Source organism: Eriocheir sinensis, chromosome 40, assembly GCF_024679095.1.
Source record: "Eriocheir sinensis breed Jianghai 21 chromosome 40, ASM2467909v1, whole genome shotgun sequence".
Classification (NCBI taxonomy): Eukaryota; Metazoa; Arthropoda; class Malacostraca; order Decapoda; family Varunidae; genus Eriocheir; species Eriocheir sinensis.
Genome location: NC_066548.1, coordinates 357,877 through 373,904, shown reverse-complemented (window position 1 = coordinate 373,904; position 16,028 = coordinate 357,877). Strand labels below are relative to the sequence as shown.

Below are 16,028 nucleotides of genomic sequence, written 5' to 3'. Positions count from 1 at the left end.
TCTCTCTCTCTCTCTCTCTCTCTCTCTCTCTCTCTCTCTCTCTCTCTCTCTCTCTCTCTCTCTCTCTCTCTCTCTATCTGTCTTTAATACTAGATACCCTCCGCCACGCCCGCCAATAGCCCATAATACACACACACACACACACACACACACACACACACACACACACGATGATCGGCGATTCCTTTTGTGTTCATCCACGGACTCAATAAATAAAGGGTGTTTTGTTTGGGATAAAGTGAAAGTGTGTGTGTGTGTGTGTGTGTGTGTGTGTGTGTGTGTGTGTGTGTGTGTGTGTGTGTGTGTGTGTGTGTGTGTGTGTGTGTGTGTGTGTGTGTGTGTGTGTGTGTGTGTGTGTGTGTGTGTATTTCCTCATATGAATAATATTGGAGAGGTTATCATTAATCTCTTAAAATCACAATAAAAATATAAAAGAAAAAAATACTATATCTACGTTAGTGTGGCAAGTAAGCTCCTCCTCCTTTCCAATTAAAAACATCTCAGTGGCCAGCCCACAAGCAGGCCGCAACCCTCTCCGAGAAAGGCTGCGTGAGATCGGTAAATGCTGGGAGGGATTAATCTTATTAGTGGATGCTGGGAAGGAGTAGGTGATGCTTAGTTCACAAGTTAACATGAAGAGCATATTTGTATGGCGTGAAAGTTGAAGTTATTATAAGGCAAAGTTGATGTCTTCTGCATTAATACTGAGGCATAAAATTATCTAGACTGTGGGAGTGTGTGGGTTAGTCTTCGGAAAAGTGTCCTAGGCGAGAGGGAGGGGCGAGGCAGGGCAGGGCGGAGCGGGGCGTGGGCGAGGGCGGGGCACAAGGCGTCTGATCCCGGCTCATGTTTACTCTCCCCGCCGCGAGAATGGACGCGGCGTAATAGAACGTGTCACATAAAAATGAAATTATGCTCATAGGTATCTCTAAAGATGCAAATGGCCCTTCAATATTTGTCTTCCGCTGAAATTACTCTTTATTTACTGAGATGAGGCGGGCGGCGGCGGGCCAGGACACACACGCTCGCTTCCCGCACCTCACCTCACCTCACCTCACCTCTCCTCTCCATCCACCCCCCTTCTCACCACGCTTCGCCTTGCTCCACCTCGCTGTGTCCTCGTCTCCCCCTTCCCTCCCCGCAGCGGCAGCCACCACCACCGGACCTGTCTTAGTGTTTCCATGAGCAACGCCTTTGTCTTGTTCATGCCCTCTGTTTTTATTTGTCTCCCTCTCTTAGTGTTTTAGGGGTGGGGGAGTTAAAAGAGAGAGAGAGAGAGAGAGAGAGAGAGAGAGAGAGAGAGAGAGAGAGAGAGAGAGAGAGAGAGAGAGAGAGAGAGAGAGAGAGAGAGAGAGAGAGAGAGAGAGCGTTGAGATTATGTATTTATCAAACTCAAACTATTCAAACTATTATACTCCGTCCAATACTTTTCTTACAAACTTTTCTCGCAAGCAACTTTATCAACAACTCCTTCCTTTAAGCATCTCGAAAACGCTGTCTTTTGTGGCCCGAGTTGTGTCTGCGGCGAGCGGATCGGTGGGTTTCTTTTCTCCGTGAAGCTTGGAGCAAAAACGCTCACGAGGCGATAAGGCGAGGTCGCGGCAGCTTGCATACACTCCTCCTGTCCGTCTGAATGTGCTCCGTAAAATGCATTCAATAATTCTTTCTTCTTCGGGCGAAAATCTAAACTATTTCGTATTCCACTGCAATAAATTTCAGGGAGGAAGAATTTATACACAACTCTCCTTGGTCACACACTGAACAGGACTTTCCACTCAAGTTCATCCCTAAGCGAGCCAATTTTCCAAAGTAAGATTTAAAAAGTATCTTCCCTCTTCATCCATTTCTCTAGTAAACTCTGAAAGAACCTTCCTTCCATTGTATGTCCTCCTTCCTACGACTTAAACTCTTTCAAGAACGCTGTATCAAGACACCCAGTAACGAGAACTGACCTGCCTTATGACTTTTTAATGTAAGAGTTAACAAGTACCGTCAGTCTTTCATTCCATTCACAAGTAAACTGAAAAAATACTTCCTCCCACAATATTTCCTGCTTCCTACGACTTAAACTCTTTCAAGAAGGCTATATCAAGACACTCAGTAACTAAAATTGACCAGTATTCTGTCGTTCCATGTCTTCTTATTAGTGTGGGCATCGAGTTGTAGGCATTTGTTTCTGATTTGTTTTGCCGTTGGTCTGTGTCAGTGCTGGTGAGTAGAACATCACACTCGCTAGCCCGGGCCGAGGCGTTGGGGGAGGGCCGCCGCGCCGCTGCTCCCAACAATTGCCATCAGCGAGGTCCCCCGAACTCCAATCACGGGCTTGAAGGTAAACACGCAGCAATTATATGAATTCGGTCAATTTCCTGTCATGATATTTGGGTCGGGAAGATAAACACGCCCGCTACAACGCGACTGCAATGCTACAGTTCGCAGACGTCATTCATTAACTGGCTAAAACTGAGGGCGACGCAGCGTACTAACACCTTTTTTTTACCTTTAGCTATGCATATATTTTGACCACTCCTCGTAATAGCCTGTCTGGTCCTTCCCCGCCTCCCCCACTCGACCCCCTCCCTCCCCCCGTCCAGCCCAGTACTGGAAGGGCGCCTTACTGCTGCCGTCCCCCTTTACATCGAAAGCATCTTTTTTTTATGTACTGGCTTTGAACTTTGATTGGTAGAATGAATTTTGTTTTTCATCTTCAAAGTTGCTATTTTCTTCCGTTTAGTGTCAGCCCCTAACCTCACGACCGCATTTCAAGCTCTCCCTTACAAATAGTTGTCACTTATTACCAGACTCCAAAACCAACACCAGCTTTCATACTGTTTTCTCCTTCTTTGAATTCCACATACTTAATAAATTTTTCTTGGCATAATTCCGCCAAACTATTACCAACAAAAAACTCAAAACCTCACAGTTCCAGGCTCAGTCAGCGCTCTTGGCCAAGTCTCCTAAACTCCCACAAGCCCCACCTATCCCAGCAGGTGTTTGGGTCCACTTCAGCCCATCCAATCAGCCCCTCAACCTACTTGCGCGAAGGTCTAACAGATCCCTCCACACTCATTGCCTTTTAAGCTCAATAAACACACCGATCAGGCCATGTATCAAGTCCCGTAGTCTCTCAGCCTATATCATTCCCTGGACACATGTTTTGACTCACTTCAGAGCCTCCAACTCTTTCAGACTGTCAAGATCCACGCATCCTCATCTATCTCAACCCTCAACCTCTCAGCCAAAACGTTTCCCTGATGACATATACTGACTCACCCCAGACCCTAGAGCCCTTTTAAACCCTCAAGACCCTCCCTTCTAAGCAAGTATCCAGGTCCACCTCAGCCCCTCAGCCCCTCAGCCCCCTAACCCGTCAGCCCCTCAGCCCAACCCGCGTTCCGCAGTACTAATAATGCAGGAGCCGCCGGAACCATCTGTGTCTGACCCAATCAGAGGATTAGCGTCCTAATGAACTCCCGACATTATTGGATAGTCTTTTTATGTGTGTGTGTGTGTGTGTGTGTGTGTGTGTGTGTGTGTGTGTGTGTGTGTGTGTGTGTGTGTGTGTGTGTGTGTGTGTGTGTGTGTGTGTGTGTGTGTGTGTGTGTGTGTGTCCGTGCTCTCCGTAGAATAGTTGGAATTTTTTTTTTTCATATCGCACGACTAAAAAAAAAAAAATCACCAAACGTGTAAACAAAGAACGAGGAGCTTCGCCGAGCACTCCGAGCCACCTATAGTAACTTAACACATGCAGGGAGTCGCCAGCACCTGACGTCTGATATTCGCTGCGCTTAAAACATAAACGAAAAAACGAAATAAAACACACAAATCGCGAAATAAGTAAAGAAATATACAGAATAATCTCATAAGTTACGTCAGATAATAGCTGGACTTTATGAATTCATGAAAAAATAAATAAATCTACTGTGGAAATTCTACATACGGGATAGGAGAAAAATAAAAGACACCGTTTGCATAATCTAATGGATGACTACTTGCACACACCCACACACACACACACACACACACACACACACACACACACACACGAACTGGCCGGGGGAGTTTTCGTTGCCGCAGAGCAGGAAAGAGAAACTACGGGTTTAATTATGCTGCACTTTGACATAATCTAATTACGTGGGTCGCCTCATCAGGGGTTGCCACGACGCCGGAAAAACACGAGCGTCCGCGAGTTAAGCTGAGAATGGAAGGCGAGAAAGAGTGAGGTTTAGAGAGAGGGAGAAAATAACATGTGAATCTTCGAAAACAGTATTATATGATTAAGCATAAAGAGAGCGGGAGAGGAAAAATAATGAAATACTTGAGTGATGATGAACACATAAGGAGGAGGAGGAGGAGGAGGAGGAGGAGGAGGAGGAGGAGGAGGAGGAGGAGGAGGAGGAGGAAGATGGACCTGAGTTGGAGAAAGATTAGAAGAAGAGAAATCACTGGAGGAGGAGATGGAGGGGAAGGAAGAGGAGGAAGAGGAGGAGGAGGGGGCAAGGAGGATGGACATAAGCAGGAAAATGATGAGGAAGAGAAACAACTGAATGAGGAGGAAGAGTAGGATTCGAGGAGGAGAAGGAGGAAGAGGAAGAGGAAGAGGAAGAGGAGGAGGAGGAGGATCGGGGTGAGTGACGGGGTAATGCTGGAGTGTCAGCGAGGCCGAGGACCATCTATAAGGAACTCCTACTCCTCCTCCTCCTCCTCCTCCTCTTCCTCCTCCTCCTCAACACTCGATTATACTGGATTGTGAGACTATTATACACCCCTGATATAATCTCTCTCTCTCTCTCTCTCTCTCTCTCTCTCTCTCTCTCTCTCTCTCTCTCTCTCTCTCTCTCTCTCTCTCTCTCTCTCTCTCTCTCTCTCTCTCTCTCTCTCTCTCTCTCTCTCTCTCTCTCTCTCTCTCTCTCTCTCTCTCTCTCTCTCACTAAATATATATGAGCAAGACCATACTACCTGCCATCTCTCGGGAACACCAACGCCCTTGTTCTAACACACACCTCCGCCTCCTCCGCCTCCTCCTCCTCCTCCTCCTCCTTCAGCCATTACTCTTCCTCTCCCGCAACGTCACGCCCCCTACTCCTCGACGTCCTGCATCAACACATCCACATTAGTCCTTCCTTCCGTATCCTTCCTCCTACCTAGTGTCCGTTATCCAGGCTCCGTTGTCGCCTTCTTCCTTAACTCCTATCCTCTGTGCTACTTCCAAGTATTACCTTCAGTTTTTTTTCCCTGCCCAGCGAATTGTCCATTGACTCTTATCTCTCGCCCCTTATGTCCTGTTCTCTTCGGCCAGCGTCCCTACACTCGTTTCTTCTTATCTCTCGCTCCTTTCCTTCCTTAGTCTTCTGCCCTTTTGTATCAGGTGCCCTTTATGTTGTACCTCTTATCTTCACCAGATAAATATATGCCTCAAGCCTACCGTAGTCTCTCACCACCTGTCTGCACCAAACACTTTCAACCTTCCGCTCCTCCCAGCTGACCCGTATGTATAGAAGAGCGACCTTAGCTTCCCCTTGCGTGCTGTTCAACTTCTTGCTAATACCTCCGCTTGAACCTCTCGCTATTGCCTCCCGCCCACTGCCTAGTTTCTCGTGTCCGCGACCCCGTACCTTCACTAAGTCCCTTCAGCCTCTAGCTTGTCGCCTCTCGCATAGTGCCTCCACCCATTTAGTGCCTCCTCCAAGTGAGTGTCACAAGCAATACTCACAAGACGGAAACTTGCTTCTTTGTCTTGATATAATTCCGCTCACAGAGAAAGACATGGAATCAAATACGGTTCTTCTCATTGCTAACACGTTATAGTTGATTGATAATGAAAGTAAAATAAAGGCCGAAGCTGTCCACTCTATGCTGTTATGATAAAGGAAAAGGTAGAAGAAGGAATCGAGTGTCTCCAGCCAGTTCCTTGCCGCCGCCTAGTGTCTCCCGCCCTTACTTTTATTGTTAATTGATATGACTGCCAAATAAAGACCGAAGGTGTCCTCTCTATAATAACACAACAAACATAAAGGAAAAATAAAGAACCTAGTGTCTCCAGCCAGTGCCTCTCTCCTGCCCAGTGCCTCTCTTTTGCCCAGTGCCTCCCTCTCGCCCATTGCCTCCATCCTGCCCAGTGCCTCTCTCTCTTTTCTTCTAGTGTCTCCCTCTCGCCTAGTGTCTCCCGCCCTCACCGTCCCTCCCTCCTCGGGCCACACTGCAGTACACGCCCACTCCCCGCCTAAGCACTGGGCGCGGGGCCTCGGGTGACTAATGGTGCACTCGACGCCCGGCTCCAGTGTGCTGTTGGAGACTAATGCGAGGATCCGGCGTGAGGAGGAGCCCTTGGAGCCGCGGCCTAGTGTGTGCGTGTGTGAGAGAGAGAGAGAGGAAAGGGACGAAGGGGAGGGAGGAAGAGGGAGAGAGAGGTGTAAGAGAGAAAGGAGGAGGAAAGGGGGAGATGGGTGGCATATACAAACGCGTACAAACACACAGAGAAACACAAACAGTCACACAGAAACACATACGGATAGAGATATAGGTAGTTAGAATGACTGATACACACACACACACACACACACACACACACACACACACACACACACACACACACACACACACACACACACACACACACACACACACACACACACACTGACAACATAACACAGCCTTTTCATACCGTCCAAGTGCCAATCAGACACGCACGCTGCGTAAACTTCAAGGTAAACCTCATTTTTGACCGCTATTACCAAGCCGAGTCAAGCCAGGCCAAGCCAAGCCAAGCCAAGCAAACCAAACCCAAACCAAGCCAAGCCAAGCCAAGTCAAGCCAACCCAACCCAACTTAACTCAACCCAACCCAACCGTAGCCGAGTCGAGCTAAGTCAAGCCAAGCCAAGCCGAGCTAAGCCAGCAAGCCGTGAGTCGCGCCGGGAGCAGCTGCAGCGCGCGTGAACCGATCTGTGTAACGTAATACCGCGCCTTTAACATTAGTGTAATAGCATAATAAACGTAATTAATATGCGGCGCTTCATTTATTCACTGTCAAGGATTAGTAGAATTCGCAACGCACAAAAATGTATGAAAAGAATAAGAAGAAATTAGTACATGCAAGAGCGGCTTTACAGGGAAACATTATTAACGAGAGAGAGAGAGAGAGAGAGAGAGAGAGAGAGAGAGAGAGAGAGAGAGAGAGAGAGAGAGAGAGAGAGAGAGAGAGAGAGAGAGAGAGAGAGAGAGAGAGAGAGAGAGAGAGAGAGAGAGAGAGAGAGAGAGAGAGAGAGAGAGAAAAAAAAGGGGGGGACCTGTTCTATAACGCATTAAGCCATATAGCTCCATCGTTATCTCCTCTACATCGTTTTATTTACAAGTACTCAGACATAATATTCCTCTTCTCCTCCTCCTCCTACTACTACTACTACTACTACTACTACTACTACTACCACTACTACTACTACTACTACTACTACTCTTCAGTGCCTGTCAATTAACGTTAAGAACCATAGAATTGTATCGTTTTTCGTTCTACACGGTACTGATTAGCTTTCTATGTTGCTGTTGCTGTTGTATTCTGAAACATTTCGGGGTTTACACCTACACCTACATCTGATAAGGCTTTCGTAGACGTTGTGTTAGTATCGCTATGGGTAGTTGTATGAGCCTAATGGTCGTTTGACAAGGCTTCTGCACCATGGACGAGTAAAACGCCCAAGTGAACTCGACTTATCTCCTTTGTGCCATTTGAAAATTTTGTTAGTGAGAGCTGAAAGCATCTGAGAATACTGGCCTAAACGTCTTCCCTTTAGAACGTCTCTACTTCGAAGCATGGAGAGACAAGTAGCAAAACCTCACCAAAGAATTATTGTTAAACGAGCAAGTACTGTTAAACGCCTTTCCTCCGTTCCCCGCAGCTTCCAATCCACGAAGTACTCAAATTAGAGTATCTCCAGCTCCTCCTCTTCGCTGTTCGGAAATGTACTGTGCCATGGAGTTGGCGTGTCTGTTAGTACTGTTTATACACTTACTATCATGATTTCTGTGCGTTGTAGTAGTAGTAGTAGTAGGAGGAGGAGGAGGAGGAATAGGAGGAGGAGGAGGTGGGGCAGAGGCGGATGCGGAGGAGGTGGGGGCAGAGGCGGAGGTGAAGGAGGAGTATAGTAGTAGTAGTAGTAGTAGTAGTAGTAGTAGTAGTAGTAGCAGTTACGTGTTTACTAATGATGCAGTCAATAATAACCTTGTACTTCGATTAATTTTGTGACATCGTAAAGCACTAGTACTCAACCTCGCCCAACTGTACCTCAACCCAACGACCAAAGGCGGGAAGCAATTCTAACCATAGGGGGCGGCGGCGGCGGCGGCGGCGAGGTCAAGCTCATGTATCACTAAATTATTCGTCCTGTGCCTTCAACACCTCCACGGCCCGGCGGACTTTTCCTTATTTATCGGTCTCGTCAGTCATTTACAGGCCTCCGCGGCGCCCCGTACTCCCACGCGCTAAGCCCTCGCCGTGTGTGCTGCCCGGCGTGAAAAATAATACATGAGGCTTTTGTGTAGCGAGCCGGGGGTCTTGATGGCTTGTTTAGGAATTGAATGGAGACTTAGGTCATCGCGCTGCTACCTGTCCCAATTCCCTTCCCTGTACTTCCTTTAATATGTGTGCGAGCAACCATACTTTACCTGCTTCTCTCTCTCGCTATCTCTCCTCTCTATTTATCTCTCGCTCTAGTAATTTAGATGTTGATTAGAAACTTAGGTCATCGCGCTGCCACCTGTCCCAATTCCCTTCCTTCCACTATCTTCATTATGTGTGCGAGCAACCTCTCTCTCTGCTTCTCTCTTTCTAACTCTTTATCAATACTTCTCTCGCTCTAGTAATTTAGGTATATTGATTGGAAACTTAGGTCATCGCTCTTTCCTCTGTCCCAATTCCCTTCATTCTCCTGCCTTTAATATGAGTGCAAGCAACCATGATTTACCTGCTTCCCTCTCTATCTCTATCTATAGCTCCACTAGTTCAAGGCGTGCCATCCCTCTCCTCCCACTCATATGAGGGACGAAAAGAGGGACTTGCGCTCCCCTCCCACTCACACCGTCTCTGCGCCTCTCCGTGGGCGGCCTAGGTGTGGGAGGGAGGTCAAGAAAATAATATCTTTGGTTTCCCACCGCTATGAATTAACAAGGAGGGAAACACAACGCTGGGAAAATGGTCCGGGACTCTGGCTATATATACTTACTAAGACTTGAATATTCTTGACTTATCAGCGTGGTGCAGCTATTTGGTGAGGGAAAGGCGAAGGGCGAGACTCGAGGATACACAGGTAGAAGCAAACGAAGGAAAAGAAATACAGAATACAGATCACAAGGTAAGTTCAAGGCAGGTACTCCAGCTGGTTACTGTGACATGAATACTCTTACCTACCGCTACTTTGGTGTTGACTGTGTTTTTGTTGGTGCTGATGTCAAGGCGCGAGATAACAGTCGAGGAAACACTAACATATATATGGACAAATAGAAGGACACAGATGACGTACTTCCTAAGACATGTATACTCTTACCTATAATGTTAATGTGGTTGTGATCGTGTTCTTGTTGGTACTGATGATAAAAGACCGCGGATAAGAGTCAAGAAAGTACTGCTATATATATGTAAACCGCCCATACGAAGACGAATACTCAGACCTATCGTTGTGGTGGTGTTTGTAGTGATGTTTTTGTTAGTTTTGCTTTTGCTGTCGCTGTTGATGTTGTTGGTGATGGGTGAGTGAGTAGGGAAAGTGTGGTGATGATGGTGGTGATTACAGCGGGCGTAGCGAGCTTTTTTTTTCATTATTGTTTTTTTTTTAACGCCCTTGAACCGTCCCCTCTGCTGTAAGCAAAAAAAATTGAACTACTGCGGCCAAACAGAACCAAGGACATCATCAAGAGCGAAACGGGTGAGTGTTATAAGACGCTGGACCAGATTGGAGGACATAATGACTTTTACACCGATTGAAGTCCACGAGGGGAGAGAGAGAGAGACAGAGACACCGCAGAAAACGACCACGAAGATTATGCAGCAATTAAAGACATACACCCCCGCTGTCTCACCTATATAGAGTCCACACCATCTCTTCTTCCTTGCCTTTTCTGTATAATATTCAACCCTCTGTCTCTATGTACCGTTCTCTCATCTATACTTTTTTTTTAATCATATCAGCTAACCAGACTATTTGCTTTGTTTCTATCTTCCACTTTATACGTTTTATCCTTAATTATTACTATGTGCTATGAGTGCGTCGAGGCTACGTTCGCTACAAGTTACATTACAAGGTGTAGAGATTAAACTAGATGGAGTACACTAACAGCAGAGAGAGGTGGGGACGTTCGGAAAGGCCTCTGTTTTGTAGTGGACTAGTAATGGCGGAAAATGATGAGGATGAGGAGGATAAGAATGAGGAAGAGGAGGAGAATGAGGAGGAGGAGGAGGAGGGATAACTGACATCTCTGTATACGTCCGCATCTCACCAAGTGTTCTTTCTATCTTTACCGGCGTCACAAGTTTCCTGATCAGGCGTCCTCGTCCTCGTCCTCGTCCTCCCTTCCTCCCTCTCTTGCGCTTCCCGGGCCCCGCAGATGAACCCTCTCGCTCCCAGGTACTATTAAGTGCAAATTGCTCTCAATGGTAATACCGCTTTTATGACCACTCGGAATGTTATTGGTTATTGGGTAACGATGGTGCCGAGAGTCTGCGGGGCAAGGCGCCTTCACGCGTCGCTCGCGCTCCCCCGCCGCCGTCACCCCGGTTATATGCTATCTTCTACTGTATTCCTTTTATCCCTTTATCCTTGTGCCGTAGCTGGGTTGTGGTTACAGACTTTGCTACATAGTGTTTGTACTCTTCTGTTTCCACCTATTGCAACGTACTTGATAGAAATGATGATGCTGATGATAATGATAAAAATATTAATGATGATAAAAAAATAATGATAAAAATAACTAATAATAATGGTAAAAATAGTACTAAAAATGATATTCAAAAGAACAATACTAACATTTCTGATCTTAATTCCTCTTTTTGATTTATGTTCTTCAGGTAAGTAACCCGCTAACAAGGCGTGACTCAGTCTCCTTCCCCTCCCTTAGAAAGACAAGCCTTGGGGGGCCAGCCAAGCCTCGCCCGACACGCGCTGACGGGCACGAGTGGTAATAAAAACAACTCTATCCCTGGAACGATGAATGTGTATCTAACTTTATATGATTTAAAGCATCGTCATTATGAACTTAAAAATAAAACTTAAGACATTATGGACATCAGTCATGAGAAATAAAGACAAGGGACGCTCAGTCTTATCGCTACGCCCTTGTGAGCTCGGACTGGCCGGCCGTGTGGTGTCATCCGGACTGGGTCAACCTCGTAAGAAAAGCAATATTGTAGCAAAGCTTCCGAACGCTACAGTTGCCTTTCATCGCTCTCCGCCAGGGTTGAGCGTTCAATGTGTTACCTTGCTGAAGTACCGGCGGGGACTACCACTTGAACCTCCTCCTCAGCGAAAAGAGGAAAGGGTGGATGGAACTGATGGCCAAGGAACTCACCTTGAACGTGCCGAGGTTGTCCACGACGCAGGACAGCTTGACGTCCCTGCCCGCGGCGATGGTCACGTTCTGTATCGGCTCCACGAAGCGAGGCTCCTCGGGGATGGCGCCGCCTGCGGGGACACACGCGTTAGTCACGAGGCTTCACCTCCCTCAAGACAGAATTAATAACTACTCATACACAATAAACTTGCCACTTAATTTTCACTATATATATATATATATATATATATATATATATATATATATATATATATATATATATATATATATATATATATATATATATATATATATATATTTGGTTGAAGGTGATGCCTAACTCAGCGTTATGTGACCTCCTGCCACTGAAGAAGGGTCAAGGACCCGAAATCGCGATGACAACATATGGAAAGGTCATCTCAGTCTTAACAAAAGAGAATAAGACACTCCCAAGAAATAAAGAGAATTTACTCAAGAAGATACATAACGCTGAGTTAGCTATCACCTTCAATATATATATATATATATATATATATATATATATATATATATATATATATATATATATATATATATATATATATATATATATATATATATATATATATATATTAACACACACACACACACACACACACACACACACACACACACACACACACACACACACACACACACACGATTACTTACTAATAATAATAATAATAATAATAATAATAATAATAATAATAATAATGATAATAATAATAATAATAATAATAATAATATATCTATGATTACTATTATCATCACTACAGCAGCATCATACTCCCTCATCTAAATGAAGCTAAAGAAAATTCAGTTGTATTTAGTTCTGAAAAATGTCAGAATCCAGTGTGTGGAGGTGAGCCACAGCCTGCAGCACGTCGTGGCGAGACAAGTAACGCGGCGAGGAGGGAGGCGTGAGTAGCGACCGCCTCCTGGACGGGTGAGGCTGCATGCAGCCTCGGTGCTGGCGGGACCTTCTTAAGCTGCTGAGAGGCGTGGATCGCGCCCATCAGCGACAGCCTTGTGCATGCATGATCCCTTTGACAACGGGTAGCTATCAGCCATCCACTAACCTAGTCTTACTTTTGTTCTGCACATTAAACTTCTTCACCGAGGTTACGATTCAAAACCTCTATAAGTTAATATAAGTTAATGTTTAGTAAAGCAAGGCCGCACTGTATGTGGCAGCCATAAAACTACAGCGTGTGATAGCCGTGCAGAGCCGCCGCCCCGCCATAAAACATTCACGCCGCTGTAAGTGCCGCGGCTCAACAGGTGGCGGCGGCGGCCCTCCAGAGGCAAGCAAGGCCTTTTAAAATGAAAAGAAAGAATTATTGAGGGAACCTCTTCTTCCGCCGCCAACACCTCCGCAGCAGCCTAACGCTGTTGAAAGCCACGAGACTTGGAGGCCTTAAAACGCCGCCATAAATAAAACACGTCCTGGTTGCTGGGACGTGGAAGCTGCCCCGCCGCGCCCGGGGACTACAGTCGATGTGTGAGACGCGCCGCTGAGCGACCTGGCGAGACAGGCTGTGCGCTGTGCATTGTGAGGCTTCTGGAGCGAGGAATGATAAAAAAGGGGACAAGAGGCGGCTGCAGGAGTCTACCCTACGTGGTTTCCTCCCTTGAATGATCGCTCTATGACGAAACAAAACAAGCTGTAAGTTGTGCCTCACTGGAATCGTAAGCAAGAATTCTGCAGCGAAGAACGGTAAAAAAAATTAGGCAAATGGCAGGTACAGGAATCTACCCTACGTGGGCTCCTCCCTTGAGTGACCGCTTGAGAGACACGCTGTACGTTGTGCCTCACTGGAATCTTACGAAAGAATTCTGGAGCGAGGAATGGCAGTATCAAAAGGGAGAGGGAAAGACATCTACAAGATACAAGAGTGTGTGTGCTCTTCCTTGAGAACCCAACGCGTCATTACTGAACCATGGCAGTGAAAAAAGGATGGAGTTGTGTTTTATTCGAATCTTACGCAAGAATTCTAGAGCGAGGAATGGTAGTAACAAAAGGAAACGGGACTGTCAGCTGTGAGATGCAAGAATGTGTGTGCTCTCCCTTGAGGGCCCAACGCGTCATTACTGAACCATGTCACGGAGAGCAGCGCTTAAGGCCCGAGCGGAAACCAGTTATGAGATGAAGTGAAAACTGTGCAGCGAACGGTTAGTATTTCCTTTGGATATGCAAATGAATTTACATGTGATACCGCGTTGTCGATACAACTGAAATATTCTGAATACATGTGGAGGCAGAGGAGCAACTGTAGAGTACCGTCGTGAGGCTGAGGCTGTTCGGGAGTAAAGTCAAGTCCTGCCCACTGATGCTGCGACTCAAGCACCCCCTAACAGGACCATCGTGTGTTTGCAAAGAGTTAATCCTCAAGGAGTGGCTTCACATCCAAAGAGGGGGAATGTGTGCGCTCTAAAGGTCATATTCTTAAACAGATCGGCGCCCAATCACACATATTTGACAAGACTTTCATACGAGTTGAGGGCATTTCCAGTGGTAGTTTTATGACTCCGGTAGTAGTTTGATCGTTCTTCTCTAGCAGGAACCTAAAATAACACCCATTAGAACCCAATTAATCTCCTTTTTGGCATTTGAAAATTGTTGATGAGAGAGACGGAAGATAATACCGACATGTGACATATACTTTCGATCCCTTATTAGTCATACAAGATCACAACTACATACGACTTAACACAACTCTATGGGCTCACTATCACTACCACCACGACCAACGCCAAGAACGAAACAAAAGAGTGAAACAAGAGAAGCTGTGGCCATAAAACACACTCGAACAGACAGAGGTGGTTCAGGGATGACAGAGGAGGGACAGCTTAAACGAGGGCACAGACGCACCCACCTGCACCCAGCCCCCCACACACAACCACCCCCCACACACGCCCACACCCACATCCCCCTTCCATAAACCCCTCGTACGTTTGAACATGTAAACCGCACCAATTAGGCCACAAAGAAACAAGGCATCATCTACATACTTCGCGTTAGCCACGTTTTGACGCGCTTTACCATTTTTGTATCGCTCATGCCACGCCCACTCTCTCTCCCTCCCTCTCTTTCTCTGTCTCTCTCTCCCTCCAGGGCCACCTCGACGCGGTGCTCATTCACCAGTCCATAATTATGATAGCGTTAAATAGTTTTGTGTCCTATTTCTTTCTTTGTCCCTATTCTATCCAAGTTCCTTATGCAAGAGTTAACCAGCATCTTCATTCTTTCATCCCTTCCGCTGGCAAACTCTAGAACAGCCTCCCTTCGTCTGTATTTCCTCCTTCCTCCCTACGACTTGAGCTCTTTCGAGAGGTGAGTATCAAGACCACCCGATACTGACCTCTCTTCTGGCCTCTCGTTCTTGTTTCTTTTGCTGGAGCAGGGTCTAGCAAGCTTTTATGTTGTTGTTTTTTTCTTATTTTGCCCTCGAGCTGCCTCCCTTGATGTAAAAAATCTCATGCACTCTGTCTATAGCGAAACTGATAACTCTAAACTCTATTACTCATCGCCTTCTTTGCGTCGTCCGTCCAGAGCAATCATGATAGTGTTAAATTGTTATGTCTCCAATGCCGTGTACTCTGTCTCTATAAAACTGAACACTCGAGACTCTATTATCTAGCAGTCCGTCTAGAGTAATTATGATAGTGTTAAAGTGCTTGTCTCTTATGTCATGTACTTTGTCTATATGAAGCGGATCAATCAGTTTCTTTGTTCGTCCGGAGTAATCATGATAGTGTTAAAGTGCAATCAGTTTCTTTGTTTGTCCGTCCGGAGTAATTATGATAGTGTTAAAGTGCTTGTCTCTTATGCCATGTACTCTGTCTATATGAAGCGGATCACTCGGAACCCTATTACCAATCAGTTTCTTTGTTCGCCCGTCCGGAGTAATCATGATAGTGTTAAAGTGTTGTCTCTTATGCCATGTACTCTGTCTATATGAAGCGGATCACCCGGGACTCTGGTGTATAACTCATTTGCGTTGAACAATTTGCCCTCCTGTGGCCTATAATCATAACCACTACCACCATAATCTCCACCACCACCACCACAACCCCCATCACTTGTGCATCACCACCAACACCACACCAGAAAACACTATATATCACCAACACCACATAAAAGACATCGACATCTTAACACCACACTCCTGCATCATCACCGACGCCACTGCCACCACCGCCATCAACGACCACTCAAACAGTATTACCAAAACAAAACACTTTAGTCAACACCACAGCCACCCACACATCAACACCACTAACTCGTTCATCGCCGCCCACGCACCACAGCAACCTACTGGCACCACCACCACCATCACCGCCACTAACACACACGCGCACGCACAAATAATGGGTAAAAGAGAGAGAGAGAGAGAGAGAGAGAGAGAGAGAGAGAGAGAGAGAGAGAGAGAGAGAGAGAGAGAGAGAGAGAGAAAGTGTGTGTGTGTGTGT

At 46.3% G+C, this 16,028-nt stretch overlaps 1 protein-coding gene across 1 annotated transcript in view; it reads right to left on the bottom strand.

The window, feature by feature from the left end:
* Nucleotides 1-16,028, bottom strand: part of LOC127009417 (lachesin-like) — a 321,398-nt gene that overhangs the window by 117,832 nt on the left and 187,538 nt on the right. The window contains exon 5 of the mRNA XM_050882510.1: nt 11,553-11,665. Within this exon, the coding sequence (XP_050738467.1) occupies nt 11,553-11,665 (113 nt within the window). The remainder of the gene's footprint in view (nt 1-11,552; nt 11,666-16,028) is intronic.